Source organism: Armigeres subalbatus, unplaced genomic scaffold, assembly GCF_024139115.2.
Source record: "Armigeres subalbatus isolate Guangzhou_Male unplaced genomic scaffold, GZ_Asu_2 Contig435, whole genome shotgun sequence".
NCBI lineage: Eukaryota > Metazoa > Arthropoda > Insecta > Diptera > Culicidae > Armigeres > Armigeres subalbatus.
Window position 1 is genome coordinate 903,331 of NW_026943189.1, and position 19,169 is coordinate 922,499.

At 42.3% G+C, this 19,169-nt stretch overlaps 1 protein-coding gene across 3 annotated transcripts in view; it reads right to left on the bottom strand.

The window, feature by feature from the left end:
- LOC134204172 (calponin homology domain-containing protein DDB_G0272472) overlaps window positions 1–19,169 on the bottom strand; it is a 60,811-nt gene that overhangs the window by 18,825 nt on the left and 22,817 nt on the right. For all 3 annotated transcript variants that reach the window (XM_062678998.1, XM_062678999.1, XM_062679000.1), the window contains exon 2: window positions 8,064–8,214. In XM_062678998.1, coding sequence (XP_062534982.1) covers window positions 8,064–8,214 — 151 coding nt within the window. The remainder of the gene's footprint in view (window positions 1–8,063; window positions 8,215–19,169) is intronic.

The window sequence follows — 19,169 nt, forward strand, 5'->3', positions numbered from 1 at the left end:
CAGAAACATTCTACATGAAACCGAACAGGACAAATCTCCGTAAGAAAGTAGCGGTAATTAACAAATTGACTGACATTGAGTAAGTTTGTGAGAAAGATTGAAGATTGAGTTTATTAATTTATGTCATAATAAAACCACAGGCCCTGAAGAAGATCCCATCCCCGGATCGAAACGTCGGTGGTGAAATAAAACTGTCAGCGCTATTATCCGTGACTGAAAGCCAATCCAAAAATTGAGATATTACATTTTTATGGTTTACCAGGATTTTCGAGAAGCATGAAATAAATCCCGAAAAATATCTATCATGAATCTTAGAGATTCTTAAAAAATCCTTACTGATTTCAAGAAATAATCGCAAACTTCTAAAAATTCTTAATCACTTATTTATCGGGAATTTCTATGAATCGCTACGCAGGGAACTTTATGAACCTTTCAGAGAAACCCTCAAAGTTTCGCAGCCCCTCACAAACAAGATCTCCTTAGAACTTCCAAGATTTTATATGGACTTTTCTGAATTCTTTTTTCTATGGACTTTCAACAATCTATCCGAACGTGCTAGAATTTTCATAAAACACTAAGAGTTACAAAAAATCCTCGTGGAGCTGCCTGTTTGCATAGTTTGCAGCTCACGCAGCATGCTTGTCATAGAATAGTTACTATGTTCACAAATTACGTAACGCCGCTGAGGAAGGGAGGCTCATTATCATTACACTTAATCTGAAATCGGGTGTGTTACAGCCTAATTAGTGTCAAATGACATTAATGTCATGACATTCCGTGACATTTTTGTAATTTTGCTCTCATGTAATACACTGTGTAAACAGATAAATGTTCTGTTAGACGAACTTATAGCATCCCTTCAGCGCTACATGTTCATCCAGAATCCCGAACAAACCACTTCTCACTCTGCATTTCTCACTTCTCGCTGTTTTTTTACAGTCGTCTCACTACTCCCTTCGCGCTTCTAACTTTTCACAGTGAGAAGTGAAAAATTAAGAAAGAGAAGTGAGATGTCTCGCTACTCACTCCTCATTATCACTTCTGGCTGTAAAACGTGAGAAGCCCGAACTGAGTACTGAGGTGTCTCACTACTCACTCCACGCTCTTCATTTTTTAAAGTGAAAAGTGAGAAATGAAGAGTGCGAAGTGAGGAGTGAGACGTCTCACTTCTCACCCATAATTTATCACTTTTCGCTGTAAAAAGTAAGAAGCGCAAAGTGAGTAGTGAGACGTGTAACTACTTACTTCGCGCACCTCATTTTTTGCAGTAAGAAGTTAAAAATGAGGAGTGAAGAGGAGACGACTCACTTCCCACTCCTCTTTTCTCATTTTCCACTGTGAAAAGTGAGTAGTACGAAGTGAGTAGTGAGACGTCTCACTTTTTACAGCGAGAAGTGTGAAATGAGAAGTGAAAAGTAGGACGTCTCACTTCTCATTTCTCACTTCTCATTGTGAAAAGTGAGTAGGTCAAATTGGGTAATGAGACGTCTAACTACTCACTTCACGCTTCTCACTTTTTGCAGTGAGAAATGGAAATGAGGAATGAGAATTGAGACGTCTCTCTTTTCACTCTTGATTTCTCACTTATCAAATGACCTATTCGGTCAAATGTCTTATTCGGCTAAATGTTCTATTCGGTCAAATGACCCTTTCGACAAACGACCCTCTCGGCCAAACGACATTTTCGGCCTAATGGTCTGTTCGGCCAAACAACTTTCGGCCATGTGGTATTTGGTCAAATGACATTCGGCCAAACGTCCCTTCCCCTTGTACTATATTTCTCCACTGTGTTATATTTCGCAACCTTGGTAAAACGCAAAACTTGTTAAACTTGGTAAAACTGGGGCAAAACGCCTTTTGGGTATTCCATCATATTTACCCTATTTGGTATGGCCGTAACGAAACTAGACCTAAAATTATGTAGGTTAGGCAAAAAAAGTGTCATAATAAAAGATAGGAAGGTTGGAAAAACCGAAATTTTCCACATTTTGATGAAACATCTAACATTTTGGCGAGGCAAAACGCCCTAGGCGGACTAACCTACAATGTACTACGCGTCTCCACGCACTATCCATACTAGAATGCTGATTCGCCGACGCGTGGTGCGTTGTTCCCAAAGAGCTGCCAGCTTGAAGGCGTTTTGCCTCATGAGTTTTCCGGCAACGAAATATAACCATTTTTTTAAATGTGAATATTATCAATATGATTGAGATTTTTTACAATTTTTAAATGACCATAGCTAACTATATTTTTTAACTGCTGCATGAGTTAAAAATAATCATGATGATCGTTACAGCTAAGAAATTAAAGCAGTATTTGCTTAGCTAGAGCATATTGCCCCTCCAAAATGGCGCACGCCGCACATAAAATACACCGGCGCGTATTACATGTCGGCGTATTTTCAATACGCGCGCCTGCGTGGCTGTGGCTTGCACTATTTTGACAGATCGAAATGACATTTAGAAAACCCAGATATCCATTGTTTGCATTCATTGAATAAATTTTATTTAAATGTTAAAAATAGTTAAAAATGAAAGAGCAATTTTTTTGGCAACTGTATAGGACAACTCTGTATTGCGCAATACAAGCTTTATTCATTTCCTAAATCAACAATTTTTTTTATCTCTAACATAACTATCTAGATATTCATAATACTGTTTCATAGTAACTACTCCTTCTTTGAAAATTGCTTCTTCATGATGATTGATGAGATGAGTGTGTTATTCTGAAGTTAAATGCCTTTCACAAATTCCTTTGGAATACACCCAACTTGATATCAACTTGTTCGTGATCGACATTTGGCCCTTTACGACCTACTGTGCCTTTCGAATTTCTGTCCCTTTCAACGTTTTGTCTTTTCGACCTTTTATCTTTCGGCTTTTTGTCTTTTCGACGTTTTGTCATAGATTCGTCTAAGACTTTTATTATTTTCTAACATCGTTTCCAAACTAACTGTTAGGGATGATCCATTAATTACGTAACGCAAAAAATTGCCATTTTCAAACCCCCTCCCCCTCATACAATGAAATAAAATATAATAAAATTTGATGCCATATTATCATTAGTAAGTATTTTGAACTTAAATTTTGAATTGATTTATCTTTCAAGAAATCGCCTAAATTTCATAATAATTTCAAAAATTTCAATTATTGGTCTAAAAAAATCCAAACCCGCATAAGTCCCGCAAAACACGTAAATTGAAACCCGCAAGTACAAATCGCAATAATTAAAATCCATGTCAATCCCAAAATCCGCATATAAAAACCACGTAGAAAATCACTCCAATACCACGAAACCGGATTAAATCAATAAATTAAAGAGAGAAGGATAATAAATTCGTTTTCCGTGTATACCTATCGCAGTATTCTATGCACAAACTTGCAGAAAAACATAAACAAATCATTGACAGTGAACTTTCGGATGAATTTTGACAGGTAAATGAACCTGACAGACTTGTCATTTCAACGTTACTAATAATACAAGCACTAATATTATTAGTTGGCGAATCACTTTTATGCAACACAAATTACAAGTACTTGTAATTTTTTGACTGATTATGCTACAGGGCCCTGGAGGATTTTTCGGAAAAATCCCTGAAACTTCCGCACAATTTCCTGGACGATTTTTTGAAGAAATTCATAGAGGAATACTGGAAGAATGTCCAAACATATTTCAAGAAGAATAATCAAAGGAATTCAATGAAAAATTTAACAAAAGTGTGTAGCAAGTTTCCTCTGAATTTCTTTTAGGCAGATTTTCCTGTAGAAATTTACCTTGAAAATTATGATAAATATCCATTTAACACCAGCATAATTTCAATTTCTTATTGACATTCGTAAGATTTTTTTATGAAAATTAGTTGAGACAATTTTCTTGTGGAAATTAAAAGGGATTTATTGTGGGAATTGTGGAAATCAAGATGAATTTTTTGTTTGAATTTTCCCTTTATTCCCTTTATGTTTTTACGGAAATTATTAAGTATAAATTTTGTACTGAATTTCCAATTTCAATTCTCTTGAATATAGACAAGAAATTCCTCATAATTTTCATCGGAAATTCGAAAATTCTTTTAAAAATCCACGGAAAATTCAAAGAGTTTCCCGTCGAATATTTAGAGGAAAGTCACATGGACATACCGGAAAGATCAAATGAATTCGTAAGGAATTTAGAAAAAGATCAGGTTCTAGAGGCTATAGCTCAACGGTTGAATAGATTAAATCAAGTCATAGAAGAGTTCAATATATTTTACCGTAAATTATATCGGTCTTTGCGTTCCAATGTAATGATCGAAATACCTTTTTACATACACGCCATCGGGAATTTTTTAACCAGCGCTCAACTCCAAGTTAAGTGCGTATGAGGTCTAAAATGCGTTGCATTTATCAGCCAGCTAGTGTGAATGTATTTTTATGTTTGAGATTCTAAGCCCCAGACAAAGACTATTATAACTTTTGTATTCTTTTTTGCATAATTTACATATGGTCGGGATTCAGCCAAACCGCACCAAGCGGCTTTTTGACTGACTTGTGATATTTTGTTCACAAAAGACATACGGAAAGTATTTCTTGTTAAGTCATGCGTACATTTGTTGTAAGGGATCCTCAGGTATGGCGTTGAACGATGTCCGATGCGATTTTTAACCAAGTGAATCTATTACATGAAAACCTTGGCAAAAAATAGAAAAATTTTCATTGGCGCTTGGTGTGATTTGGCTGAACCCCGACCATATAGAAGTCGCAGAATTTATAACTAAGAAATAAAATTATATTTTCTCTCGCTGGCATATTGACTGTCTTCAAGTATCTTCAAATAAGTAGATAAGTCTTCAAATATTTTGAAAAGTCTTCAAAATGTCTTCACGAAATAAATGTCTTCACAGAGATTCAAATGTCTTCAAATTGAAGACATGTCTTCAAATCTGGCATCTCTGTTGTACATTGACTTTGATTTATTTGATTTTTGTATTTGTATTTGTATTTGATTTATTTTATCCGAGAGAAAGTACAATCTGCTTCAAAGTACTTTAAACGAAGTTCATGCAAATCTGCTTCCTAGTCTTTGCGCGTTGAAACGTCCGCTGAGGTTGATTTGCAAGACCTAATGAATTGTACCTCGCTAATCATTATGCAACAACTTTCGGTAGAGAGCCCAAGGACGGTAAAACTTGTATGCTAATGGGCTTTTGATGGAAGCTCAGGACATAGCACCTACACACAAACATTGTCGAAGGTTGAGAGCTCAGATGAGATCCTGCTTGTCGTGGCTCTAGTTCAATTAAAAATTATCGACATTAAAAACAACACTATCCTCTGGTCAAATCCGCGGCCATGTCAGACATCCTTCATTTTCTGGCCATCCGGAAGATGCTCCCAGTCAAACCATTCCTCGAACACGACGACACGCCACATCGTCCCTGATGCCAAATGCCCGCAAATGAGCAGCTGAAATTCCTTGATTATGATGTTTCCATGATTCCCGAATCCTAATCCCCGCCCATCCTTGAACATTGTAAACTTAACCTCGAGCCACCACGAATACACTGGCTTCTACCCCTCTGTTACTAGCTTTATAAGATGACATTGATTGTACGTATCAATAACCATGGCTCCGTAAAGTGTTATACACGCCTGAGCCTACAAAATAAACGAACTTGGAAAAAAAATTAACGAATTTCAATGATTTCTGCTACCGTCGTTAAAAAAACAATTCCTCAAATCATTTCTAAGGATATCCTGATTTTATAGTATAAAACATTAGAGCTGGCGTTTACGTCACTTATGAGATGATCAATTGGAAATTGGTCAACTGTTGTAATAGAAACTGTTATCATACCTCATATTTTTCGTAAAAAGATCCTGATTCATGAGGCATATCGTAAAATCTGCCGTTTATGGCATTTATGCAATTATCTATTCAACATAGGTCAATTACGCAAATATTAGTTTTTATCATAAGTGACAATTTTCCCAAATGGATCTCGATTATACGAAGCATATTATATATTATGAAATTTGGCGTTTACGCTACTTATGCAATTATCAATTTAACATAGGTCAGTAATGCAACTAGTAGAAAAAATAGTTTACAACCATTTTCCCAAAGACACCATTGAGTTAAAACGTGTAGAATGTAAGATATGATTTTTGTCCCGTAGCTCCATACGTTCGAAGCACGCCAAGTTACTCTACTTAGTAAATCCAACAGTCCCTACGAATGTCGATAAACTTGAAAACATTTTAAGTCAACCTGTCTACTTGTCATAAGACAAGTTCGTACTATTCCATTCAATTCCACTATTCAATTGTAGCTTTAAGATATACGTATTTCGACCTCAACATTAAGGCCGTTTTCAGTGTCTCATACTTGACTCGACTTCTTGCTGGGTCAAGTTCGAGACACTGAAGACGGCCTTACTGTTGAGGTCAAAATTGGTATCTGTCAAAGATACAGTAAAGTAGTGGAATTAAAGGGAATAGTATAAACTCGTCTTATGACAAGTGAATACATTCCACTAAAAGCTACGACTCAATCGTAACAGTGAACGCATCAAAAAAAGTATTGCCGAAAAGAAGAGATCTCACATCATTAGCACTGGCTCAAGGCTCCTAGACACGATGTTTACTGGATGACATACACATGCGTAAAATCAGTGCGTCAATGCCAGATATGTGACGCGCCACCAAACCAAAATAGTCAACATGTGATACCACTACGACAGGATATGTCTTTGTTTGTCATCTCAGTGTTAATGGCGTAAGCCCACCGAGGGGAAGGAACAGATTTAAAAACATATTTTATTGAATAAAAATCACGAAAACAAAATTCCTAAAAATTAAAATGTGATGAAATCGTGAATTAAAATTTTTTATTGCCCAAAACGTGTTTAGATCGATATTAAAAAGCAAAATAGTGATTTTGGACGGTTCTTCTTCTTCTTCCTCTTCAATGGCTCTACATTCCAACTGGAACTTGGCCTGCTTTTCAACTTGGTACTCTATTAGCAATTCCTCAGTTATTAATTGAAAGCTTTTCTATGCCCTCCATTGCATGAGTATGTATCTTTCGTGACAAGTACAATGGATACACTTTGCCCAGGGTGTCGAGAAAGTTTCCAACCCGAAAACATCCTAGACCGGACCGAGAATCGAACTCGCCATCTCCGGTTGGCAATGCTACGCCTTTGTTCGCAAGACTACTGGACGGTTATAGAGGGTTTATGATGCTTTTTTCAACTATAAGTATAATTATCAGTGCCTAGGCTGGATTCTGCTGCATAACATTTGTTCATCTCCTGATATGCACTACGAAATTCGAACAAAATTATTGAAATCGTATTATTGAAAAAATTTCAATTGAATTTAATAAAATAATAGTGATACTGATCAAGAGTGAAAAAAAATATTGTATCTCCCCACACAATTCCTATGCAGATGCTCATCAAAATGACCAGCTTAATTGCTTTTTGACGCGATGCGACTCATTCGGAAACCGGAACCGGTTTCCGAAAAAGTATACAACAAAACACGCTTTAATTTTGTCTACATTATCCTTAAATACTTTATCTCTCGGCAAACGGCTATTAATTTATGCACTTCATAATTTCTTTTGCGAAGCGCACATGGAAGCTACCCAGTGCTAGTTTTTCGGTATCGAATTTGATCCTACATTTGCACGAAAATTGTGATTACATTTTATCACATTAATTAATATTCATGATAGTAAGCACGCAAGTAGGACAAACAAAGCTCCACTCGTCAACCGCGTCCCGTAGCCCATGCCGCCACCCTGATTAATGATCCCACCTCTGGAGGTTATTTCTAATTAACTTTGACAGCCCACGTCAGCGTCAGCTAGCGGCGTGAAATTCAAGCCATGCAGGTACATCGCATCGCCTAACCCGAACCGCCTGGAGTAAAAAAATGTCAACCTCCGTCGAAATATGTTGCTGCCGGAATTTCCAAATTAAGCCATGCTCAATTGATTAAGCAATCACAGCCGGCAATCTTTTCCCATTCCCCACACAAACACCCAACGGGTATCACGAGTTAAATGATGGCACTTACCTCACGTTCGCTGATTCGTTTCTCCAGGGTGACATTGTAATCCTGCTGGATGCGACGCTGCAGCTCCTGCATGTACTTCCGGTCCGTGAGGCGTACCACATTGGTCCCCATCAGCTTTTCCAACTGGGCGGTCACCCGCGGGAGGTTCACACTGCGTTGGGGCGGTTAAAGTAGAGAAAACACAAAAGGTAAGGAAACGATCATCAATCACTGCACTGCTGGTGGCGATTATCGCACCTATTTGGGGAGGTGTGCGACGACGACGGCAATGGCAGAACAGGTGAGAATGGTTAGAATGTTACAAATGAAAAGTGCAATCTTGGTGCATTATGCTGTGTAGGTCGAAAGATACTCAGTTAAGTGACTACGAGAACGTAAGCGAACGGTGTATTGCCGGTAACGGATGAGAAGGGAACTGAAGTTCGATTGGTTAAATATCAGACTGGCATAAATAGTACAACATTTAATCGATAACATTATGGGCACGTGCTTCTGTATCAAGTTCAGCATGGGTAAGAGCAATTTTTGGGGATTGTTATGTATGTACAGACTGGCTGCAACGATACTTACGTATGGGAGGGGTCTGAGTGGAATGGCAATGAAACCGTTTCGATTTGTTTAGCTTCAATGTATGATTTGATACATGTAGAACGGAAAGGACAGCAACATGCATCGCGTGGTAGAAGGTTTGTGCTTCATACGGTGAGCAACCGTAGGCGTTCTTAGATGAGGAAAACATTTATTGTAACGATAGTCAAGAAATAAATATTACTAGGAAGTTTAATTGTGCGGGAAATATTGGTTTAGATTCATTATAATTTTGGATTTAATCATTAAATAGTTTGTCAAAAAAGCCGATTATATTTATATTTATTCAGACTAAGGCCGAAGTGGCCTGTGCGGTATATAAGAGTCTTCTCCATTCGGCTCGGTCCATGGCTACACGTCGCCAGCCACGCAGTCTACGGAGGGTCCGCAAGTCATCTTCCACCTGATCGATCCACCTTGCCCGCTGCGCACCTCGCCTTCTTGTGCCCGTCGGATCGTTGTCGAGAACCATTTTCACCGGGTTATTGTCCGACATTCTGGCAACGTGCCCGGCCCACCGCAGTCGTCCGATTTTCGCGGTGTGAACAATGGATGGTTCTCCCAACAGCTGATGCAATTCGTGGTTCATTCGCCTCCTCCACGTACCGTCCGCCATCTGCACCCCACCATAGATGGTACGCAGCACTTTCCTTTCGAAAACTCCGAGTGCACGTTGGTCCTCCACGAGCATCGTCCAGGTCTCGTGTCCGTAGAGGACTACCGGTCTAATGAGCGTTTTGTAGATTGTCAGTTTGGTAAGGCGGCGAACTCTATTCGGTCGCTAGCGTCTTGCGGAGTCCAAAGTATGTACGATTTCCAGCCACTATACGTCTCCGAATTTCTCTGCTGGTATCATTTTCGGCAGTCACCAGTCAGCCCAAGCATAGCATAGCATAGCATATGTGACTCATTTTTTTTTTCGGCAGTCACCAGTGAGCCCAAGTACACAAATTCTTCTACCACCTCGATTTCGTCACCACCGATGCCAACTCGCGGTGGGTGGCTCACATTTTCTTCTCTTGAACCTCTTCCTATCATGTACTTCGTCTTCGACGTGTTGATGACTAGTCCGATCCGCTTGGCTTCCCTTTTCAGTCTGATGTATGCTTCCTCCATCTTCTCAAAGTTACGTGCCATAATATCTATGTCGTCGGCGAAGCCAAATAGCTGGACGGACTTATTGAAAATTGTACCACTCGTGTTAATCCTTGCTCTTCGTATTACCCCTTCCAAAGCGATGTTGAATAGCAGACACGAAAGACCATCACCTTGCCGTAACCCTCTGCGGGTTTCGAAGGGACTCGAGAATGCCCCTGAAACTCGAACTATGCACATCACCCGATCCATCGTCGCTTTGATCAACCGTGTCAGTTTATCCGGAAAACCGTTTTCGTGCATTGGCTGCCATAGCTGGTCCCGATCGATTATATCATATGCGGCTTTGAAGTCGATGAATAGATGATGTGTGGGCACGTTGTATTCGCGGCATTTCTGCAGTACTTGGCGAATGGCGAACACCTGGTCCGTGGTGGAGCGTTCGCCCATAAAACCCGCCTGGTACTGCCCCACGAACTCACTTGCAATTGGTGCTAGTCGACGACATATAATTTGGGAGAGTACCTTGTAGGCGGCGTTCAGCAATGTGATTGCGCGGTAGTTGCTACAATCCAGCTTATCGCCCTTTTTGTAGATAGGACACACGACACCTTCCATCCACTCCTGCGGCAAAACTTCCTCCTCCCAAATCTTGGTAATGACCCAGTGCAGCGCTCTAGCCAGTGCCTCACCACCGTGTTTAAATAGCTCTCCTGGTAGTTGGTCAACTCCAGGGGCTTTGTTGTTCTTCAGCCGGCCAATCTCCTCCTGGATTTCCTAAAGATCCGGAGCCGGTAGAATTATATCCTGCGCGCGTTCCCCCAGGTCCATCACCATACCGCCATCTTCGTCTGCTACATCGCCATTCAGGTGCTCTTCGTAGTGCTGCCGCCACCTTTGGATCACCTCACGCTCGTTCGTAAGAAGGTTCCCGTTTACACATATCGGGCTGTAGCACGTGGCCCTTACGTGAACGCTTCAACTTCTCATAGAACTTTCGTGTGTTATTAGCGCGGTACAGTTGCTCCGTCTCTTCACGGTCTCGATCTTCCTGCTGACGCTTTTTCCTCCGGAAAATCGAGCACCAGTGGTAGTAGTTCCTGGGTAGTGGACGCCCTTTGTGATGCCCTGTTAAATTAGTTGGATTTTTTCAGTGTTATCTCTTATTACTGTACCTTTGGCAGTTCATAGTGTGATGTGAAATGTCGCAGTGCATGGGGCAATATGAAGAAAATTCTGCATGACCCGATTTTTAAGAAAAAATAGTGAAATAAGTTTTTTTCTATATTGTGAAATTATGTTAATTTTTCAGCTCGTATGACTACGTTACACATACTAAGAAAATCATGGTATCATGTAATATGATGAGTATGTGTTAAACTTCACTCCTATAGTATAATTGTTACTCATGAGTGTCTATTGAGTTGCACTCAAAGTTGAATCCGTGTTTCAGATCTTCTATTTCCAACTAGTATGTGTAAGTAAACAAACTATGGAATGCAATACTATCGTGCTAGTGATCGGAATAGATGTACCAAATGTACCAAATGAGGTAATTGTTTTATGAAAATCATAACAAATCTCATTCGAGGCTCGTAGATTACGCAAGGTTTAACTTTCAATTGAGATGTCTATACCATAGACATCTTGACATTTTGTTTGGGGCATTAGACTATTTTTCACCAGTACCCCATTTATTGTATGGGTTTGTGTATAATAAACAGTGCACGTAGGTACCCGCAATTACTTGCACCTATTAAAGTATTGTGTGTGGATACGGGGCTGCATTAATATGTAAACCTGTGTTCATTTTCTATCTAAAATGGATTATCAAAGTATTCAGCATAAGAATATGTGTGATGCTAGTGAGTGTGTACCACTTATTATCGAATCATTCCCAGTTAGTGAGTGGATTTTATAGTGTGATTGAAGTACTAGATTACGTGTCGTCAGTACGCTATCTGTTACATGCATATGTGTTATGAGTGGCTAGAAAATGCCAAACATTTTAAGTAAAATAATCGAATATACTTTATGATCAGTTGCGTGTCGTTGGGGTATCATTGGAGTATGACAACATGTGCACCACTGGAATATCACCATACATATGCAATTGGTTTTGTCTATACTATTGTGGCTCACATGAGCGGTTGAATATTGACTGTATTGGTTGACTAACTGCTAAAAGTGGGCCTTTGAAGACATCTCGTAACAGATGCTCAAGCACCGTGTCAACAAAATGGCTGAACGTACAGGTAACACTTCTGATGGCTCTGAACAGCACTTAGAGCTTGTTTCGTCTGCGTTTACTGCAAATGCAAATGTAGAAGCCCAATCTGCTGTTAACGAGCTACCAGATACGAAGCCTTTAGAAACACCAAATAATGGTGGTACTGGTGATGTTGCTGTCAAAGGCAAACATTATGACAAAAACCAGAGAAAGAAGCAAAATCGTAAAATTGCTTTATCTGGTGAAAATTCTTCAGGAGAACTAGCTAGAAGCTTATTGCCTTCCTTGCGTTTGCAAATACGCCTCGAAAAAGGAATATTTACCAATGCATTGAAGGACGAGCTGCTAAGGGATCTGAACATCCTTTTGTATCGAACGGCTGCTAACTCATTTATCCCAACATTTTTTGGTTTTGGTCTCAGGTATGGAAAAATCTGGTTTTCCCGGAAAATCAGGAAAGCCATGACTGGTTAAAACAAAGTTTGTTGGCGATAAATGAGAAGGTTCCGATTGATTTTAGGTTCATTATAGAACCATTCAATCTTCATATGAATAGTATCTGCTTGAGTGTTCCCTGGAATACTAATGAGAATTTAAATCAGAACGATATTCTGAACAGAATAGTTTTCCAGAATCCTAATCTTTTGGCAAACTTTTGGAGGATTAACAAAGTCATACCTACTGAAAAAGGACATAGACTGTTCTTTTTCAGTATTAGTAATGATTCTGCGGTAAGTGCGGACGTTCGTGATGTCAGAGAAGAATTTACCGTCGATTAGAACGTGGTCGATTTGGTTTTCCGTTTCTTAATTAGGTGATCTCCATGTGGCCTTGTGGATATTTTTGCGGGGAAAGAAGGTGCTTCGGACTACCATTCCACGGGAGGCTGCGAAGTTTATGCATCGTTGGCCGTTGTCATTCGATACGGTGTGCAGACTATCCGGTCCGATGACCGGTCTATACATTTCCTCCCTTCCTACCTGAGCGTTCATGTCACCGATGACGATTTTGACGTCTCGCAGTGGGCATCCATCGTATGTCTGCTCCAGCTGTGCGTAGAACGCTTCTTTCTCGTCGTCGGGTCTCCCTTCATGTGGGCAGTGCACGTTGATGATGCTATTGTTGAAGAAACGGCCTTTAATCCTCAGCTTGCACATCCTTGCGTTGATTGGCTGCCACCCAATCACGCGTTGGCGCATCTTACCCAGCACTATGAAGCCGGTTCCCAGCTCGTTGGTGGTGCCACAGCTTTGGTAGAAGGTAGCCGCTCGATGCCCGCTTTTCCACACTTTCTGTCCTGTCCAGCAAATCTCCTGCAGCGCCACGACGTCGAAGTTGCGGGGATGTAATTAATCGTAGATCATCCTGTCGCAACCTGCGAAACCTAGCGACTTGCAGTTCCATGTTCCAAGCTTCCAATCGTGATCCTTTATTCGTCGCCTAGGTCTTTGCCGATTATATCGAGTCGCATTATCTCTTATATTGTTCGTAATGTTTGGTTTTCCAGGCAGCTTATTGGGCCTGCGCAAACCTCCTGTCTCGTCGGAGGGCCGTCGTGTCAGGGCTGTTTAGCGTCTCACCTAACACCAGGACTTGGGCTTGTGCGCTTTGAGCGGCATACGGTCGCTTTGGTGGGGCCTACTTGCGGATACATGCAGATTTTTATAGAGGTTTAACAGGCCCCACTGTCAAACCCCACCACATCCTAGGCAAGCCCCACAACTCGCAGATGGCCTGGGGAGGGATCGTCAAGCCCTTGGACATAGTCTCTGCTGCCCCGTCTCTCTTATCATTCCTAATTTCTCACTTTTCCACTTCCACTTTTCACTTTCGGCCAAATGTCTTATTCGGCCAAATGTCCTATTCGGCCAAATGCCCTATTCGGCCAAACGATCATTTCGACCAAATAACCCTTTTGGTCAAACGACCCTTTCGGCCAAATGTCCTTTTCGGCCAAATGTTCTATTCGGCCAAATGTTCTATTTGGCCAAACGACTCTTTCGGTCAAATGACTCTTTCGGCAAAATGACCCTTTCAGCCAAATGACCCTTTCGGCCTAATGATCCATTCGGCCTAATGACACTTTCGGCCAAACGATCCTTTCCCATTTTCTGTTGAGCGAATTATCTTGAAGCATTTCCGAATTTATTTTCGATGAAATCTACCCGTTGTTGGCTCCTACCACTGTAAGTTTTGCTTAACCATTCCGTCCATGGCGTCTGTTTTAAGAGCTTTCAAAAATTAAAACTGCTGTAAAAATCACTATTTCTGACTGTTTTTTTATTCATACCTACAGGATTTCAATCAGCGAGTTGTGGGGCTTGCCTAGGATGTGGTGGGGTTTGACAGTGGGCCCTGTTAAACCTCTATAAAAAGCTGCATGTATCCGCAAGTAGGCCCCACCAAAGCGACCGTGTGCCGCTCAAAGCGCACAAGCCCAAGTCCTGGTGTTAGGTGGGACGCTAAACAGCCCTGACACGACGGCCCTCCGACGAGACAGGAGGTTTGCGCAGGCCCAATAAGCCGCCTAGAAAACCAATCATTACGAACAATATAAGAGATAATGCGACTCGATACAATCGGCAAAGACCTAGGCGACGAATACAGGATCACGATTGGAAGCTTGGAACATGGAATTGCAAGTCGCTAGGTTTCGCAGGTTGCGACAGGATGATCTACGATGAATTACATCCCCGCAACTTCGACGTCGTGGCACTGCAGGAGATTTGCTGGACAGGACAGAAAGTGTGGAAAAGCGGGCATCGAGCGGCTACCTTCTACCAAAGCTGTGGCACCACCAACGAGCTGGGAACCGGCTTCATAGTGCTGGGTAAGATGCGCCAACGCGTGATTGGGTGGCAACCAATCAACGCAAGGATGTGCAAGCTGAGGATTAAAGGCCGTTTCTTCAACTATAGCATCATCAACGTGCACTGCCCACACGAAGGGAGACCCGACGACGAGAAAGAAGCGTTCTACACACAGCTGGAGCAGACATACGATGGATGCCCACTGCGGGACGTTAAAATCGTCATCGGTGACATGAACGCACAGGTAGGAAGGAGGAATGTATAGACCGGTCATCGGACCGGATAGTCTGCACACCGTATCGAATGACAACGGCCAACGATGCATAAACTTCGCAGCCTCCCGCGGAATGGTAGTCCGAAGCACCTTCTTTCCTCGCAAAATATCCACAAGGCCACATGGAGATCACCTAACCAAGAAACGGAAAACCAAATCGATCACGTTCTAATCGACGGTAAATTCTTCTCCGACATCACGAATGTCCGCACTTACCGCAGTGCGAATATTGAATCCGACCACTACCTCGTTGCAGTATGCCTGCGCTCAAAACTCTCGACGGTGTACAACACGCGTCGAAGTCGGACGCCGCGGCTTAACATTGGGCGGCTACAAGACGGTAGACTAGCCCAAGAATACGCGCAGCAGCTGGAAGTGGCACTTCCAACGGAAGAGCAGCTAGGCGCAGCGTCTCTTGAAGATGGCTGGAGAGATATTCGATCCGCCATTGGTAGCACCGCAACCGCTGCACTAGGCACGGTGCCCCGGATCAGAGAAACGACTGGTATGACGGCGAATGTGAGCAGTTAGTGGAAGAGAAGAATGCAGCATGGGCGAGATTGCTGCAACACCGCACGAGGGCGAACGAGGCACGATATAAACAGGCGCGGAACAGACAAAACTCGATTTTCCGGAGGAAAAAGCGCCAGCAGGAAGATCGAGACCGTGAAGAAACGGAGCAACTGTACCGCGCTAATAACACACGAAAGTTCTATGAGAAGTTAAACCGTTCACGTAAGGGCCACGTGCCACAGCCTGATATGTGTAAGGACATAAACGGGAACCTTCTTACGAACGAGCGTGAGGTGATCCAAAGGTGGCGGCAGCACTACGAAGAGCACCTGAATGGCGATGTGGCAGACGAAGATGGCGGTATGGTGATGGACCGGGAGAACGCGCGCAGGACATAATTTTACCGGCTCCGGATCTCCAGGAAATCCAGAAGGAGGTTGTTCGGCTGAAGAACAACAAAGCTTTTGGGATTGACCAACTACCAGGAGAGCTATTTAAACATGGTGGTGAGGCACTGGTTAGAGCGCTGTACTGGGTCATTACCAAGATTTGGGAGGAGGAAGTTTTGCCGCAGGAGTGGATGGAAGGTGTGTCCCATCTTCCCATCTACAAAAAGGGCGATAAGCTGGATTGTAGCAACTACAGCGCAATCGCATTGCTAAACGCCGCAAGGGAATTCGTGGGGCAGTACCAGGCGGGTTTTATGGGCGAACGCTCCACCACGGACCAGGTGTTCGCCATTCGCCAAGTACTGCAGAAATGCCGCGAATACAACGTGCCCACACATCATCTATTCATCGACTTCAAAGCCGCATATGATATAATCGATCGGGACCAGCTATGGCAGCTAATGCACGAACACGGTTTTCCGGATAAACGGACACGATTGATCAAAGCGACGATGGATCGGGTGATGTGCGTAGTTCGAGTTTCAGGGGCATTCTCGAGTCCCTTCGAAACCCGCAGAGGGTTACGGCAAGGTGATGGTCTTTCGTGTTTGCTATTCAACATCGCTTTGGAAGGGGTAATACGAAGAGCAGGGATTAACACGAGTGGTACAATTTTCAATAAGTCCGTCCAGCTATTTGGTTTCGCCGACGACATAGATATTATGGCACGTAACTTTGAGAAGATGGAGGAAGCCTACATCAGACTGAAGAGGGAAGCTAAGCGGATCGGACTAGTCATCAACACGTCGAAGACGAAGAACATGATAGGCAGAGGTTCAAGAGAAGACAATGTGAGCCACCCATCGCGAGTTTGCATCGGTGGTGACGAAATCGAGGTGGTAGAAGAATTTGTGTACTTGGGCTCACTGGTGACTGCCGAAAATGACACCAGCAGAGAAATTCGGAGACGCATAGTGGCTGGAAATCGTACGTACTTTGGACTCCGCAAGACGCTCCGATCGAATAGAGTTCGCCGCCGTACCAAACTGACAATCTACAAAACGCTAATTAGACCGGTAGTCCTCTACGGACACGAGACCTGGACGATGCTCGTGGAGGACCAACGCGCACTTGGAGTTTTCGAAAGGAAAGTGCTGCGTACCATCTATGGTGGGTGCAGATGGCGGACGGTACGTGGAGGAGGCGAATGAACCACGAATTGCATCAGCTGTTGGGAGAACCATCCATCGTTCACACCGCGAAAATCGGACGACTGCGATGGGCCGGGCACGTAGCCAGAATGTCGGACAGTAACCCGGTGAAAATGGTTCTCGACAACGATCCGACGGGCACAAGAAGGCGAGGTGCGCAGCGGGCAAGGTGGATCGATCAGGTGGAAGATGACTTGCGGACCCTCCGTAGACTGCGTGGTTGGCGACGTGCAGCCATGGACCGAGCCGAATGGAGAAGACTCTTATATACCGCACAGGCCACTTCGGCCTTAGTCTGAATAAAAAATAATAAAATAATAATAATAGGATTTCAATCAATCCTGAGTTCGGTTTCAGATTTATTCTCGAATCTGTTGGGGTCAATTGTCCCCGGAAAATTGGCCTTTGCAAATGTAAGTCAAAACAGGTCGTATGACACCTCAAACTTCTCGTTTAACTTTTCAAAAGGACCTAAGTAACATTTTTTTCATGAATTAATTTGAGTACTGCAATCAAAAGCTTACATGGTTTTCTGTTGATTGCGCTATTCAAATTAAATCATGAAAAAAATGTTACTTAGGTCCTTTTGAAAAGTTAAGCGAGACTTCATGATTTCACAAAACCATGATCGGAAATATATTTTTAGGCTTCCTGGGCCAATCGTGTTCAATCCGGACACAATCCGGGGGACCTCCAGAATGTCCATTCCATAATTGAGCCAAAATATGCCGTGTAGCATTTCAATCTTCATGACTTCACAAAGCATTGATGGGAATGATATTTTCAGGGTTCCTGGGTCACATGGGTTTAACCGGCTTGATTAAGATAACCTGTTTTGATCCAACTGAACAAGTTTTCTTTTAGTAGGTTTCACGAATCGCAACCGATGTGACCAAATGGCCTAAGAACCACATAAACAGAATTTATTTCAATGTTTCGTGAAATCATCAAGTACGAGATGGCACACGTTCTAATTTACTGGAATTAAAAAAAAAAGTCCATTTCATAGGTTTTCGGATTGTGGATGATTTGACCAAATCGAGCCCAAGTTGCCCAGGAACTATTAGAAGATTATTTCCATCATTGTTTTGTAAAATCATGATGTTTGAGGTACAGGGGATGGACAAAATAATTAGGATAGGCAAATTTTGGGTAAAATTAGATGTGTTGTAACTATCTTAGTTTTCATCCGATTTTGACAATTCAGGCATGCCCGAACTAGAAAATTAATCCAGTTTGACGGTATGTCCATGGAACCGATCATGGCCACCGGGTTCCGGAGATATTCCGGGTTTTTCGGAGGTAGGTTCAAAATCGAAAATTTGAGGTGGATATTAGGAGAAGTTGTGGTAAAAATTGAATAATATTAGTAATCACAAATGAAGTAGGGCTCTTGCTGATTGGAACCATATATTGAGATTTGGAATCGGACCAGAATCAAGTGAGATATGGCCATTTCTTTATAATCGGTTCCAATCGATACTTATCAAAGGAATCAGGCCACAAATTCTTTTGAATCTCGCTTTTTCATAGGTCGTCCACTATAATTTTATTCTAGAAGGCCTCTAATGTGTCAAGAATGAAAAACCAATTGAATAAACGGATCCTGGAGTCGCTGGGATGTCCCCGGGGAACCTGTGAATGGGGACATTTAAATTTTAGCACCAAAATCAGTCATTCGACGGCTCTTTTTTCATGATTTTCGATCAGGAAGCGAAGTATGAATATAAAATGGTCAATTGACGGTTCTGACCGCTTCCAGGACCTACGGATTGGCCCGGGGGAACCTGTTGAAGGGGACATTTAAGTTTTAGCACCAAAACCAGTCATTCGAAGGCTCTTTTTTCATGGTTTCTGATCAGGAAGCGAAGTATGAATATAAAATGGTCCAATGACGGCTCTGGCCGCTTCCAGGATCTACGGATTGGCCTCGGGGAACCTGTGGAAGGGGACATTTTAGTTTTACCACCAAAACCAGTCGTTCGACGGCTCTTTT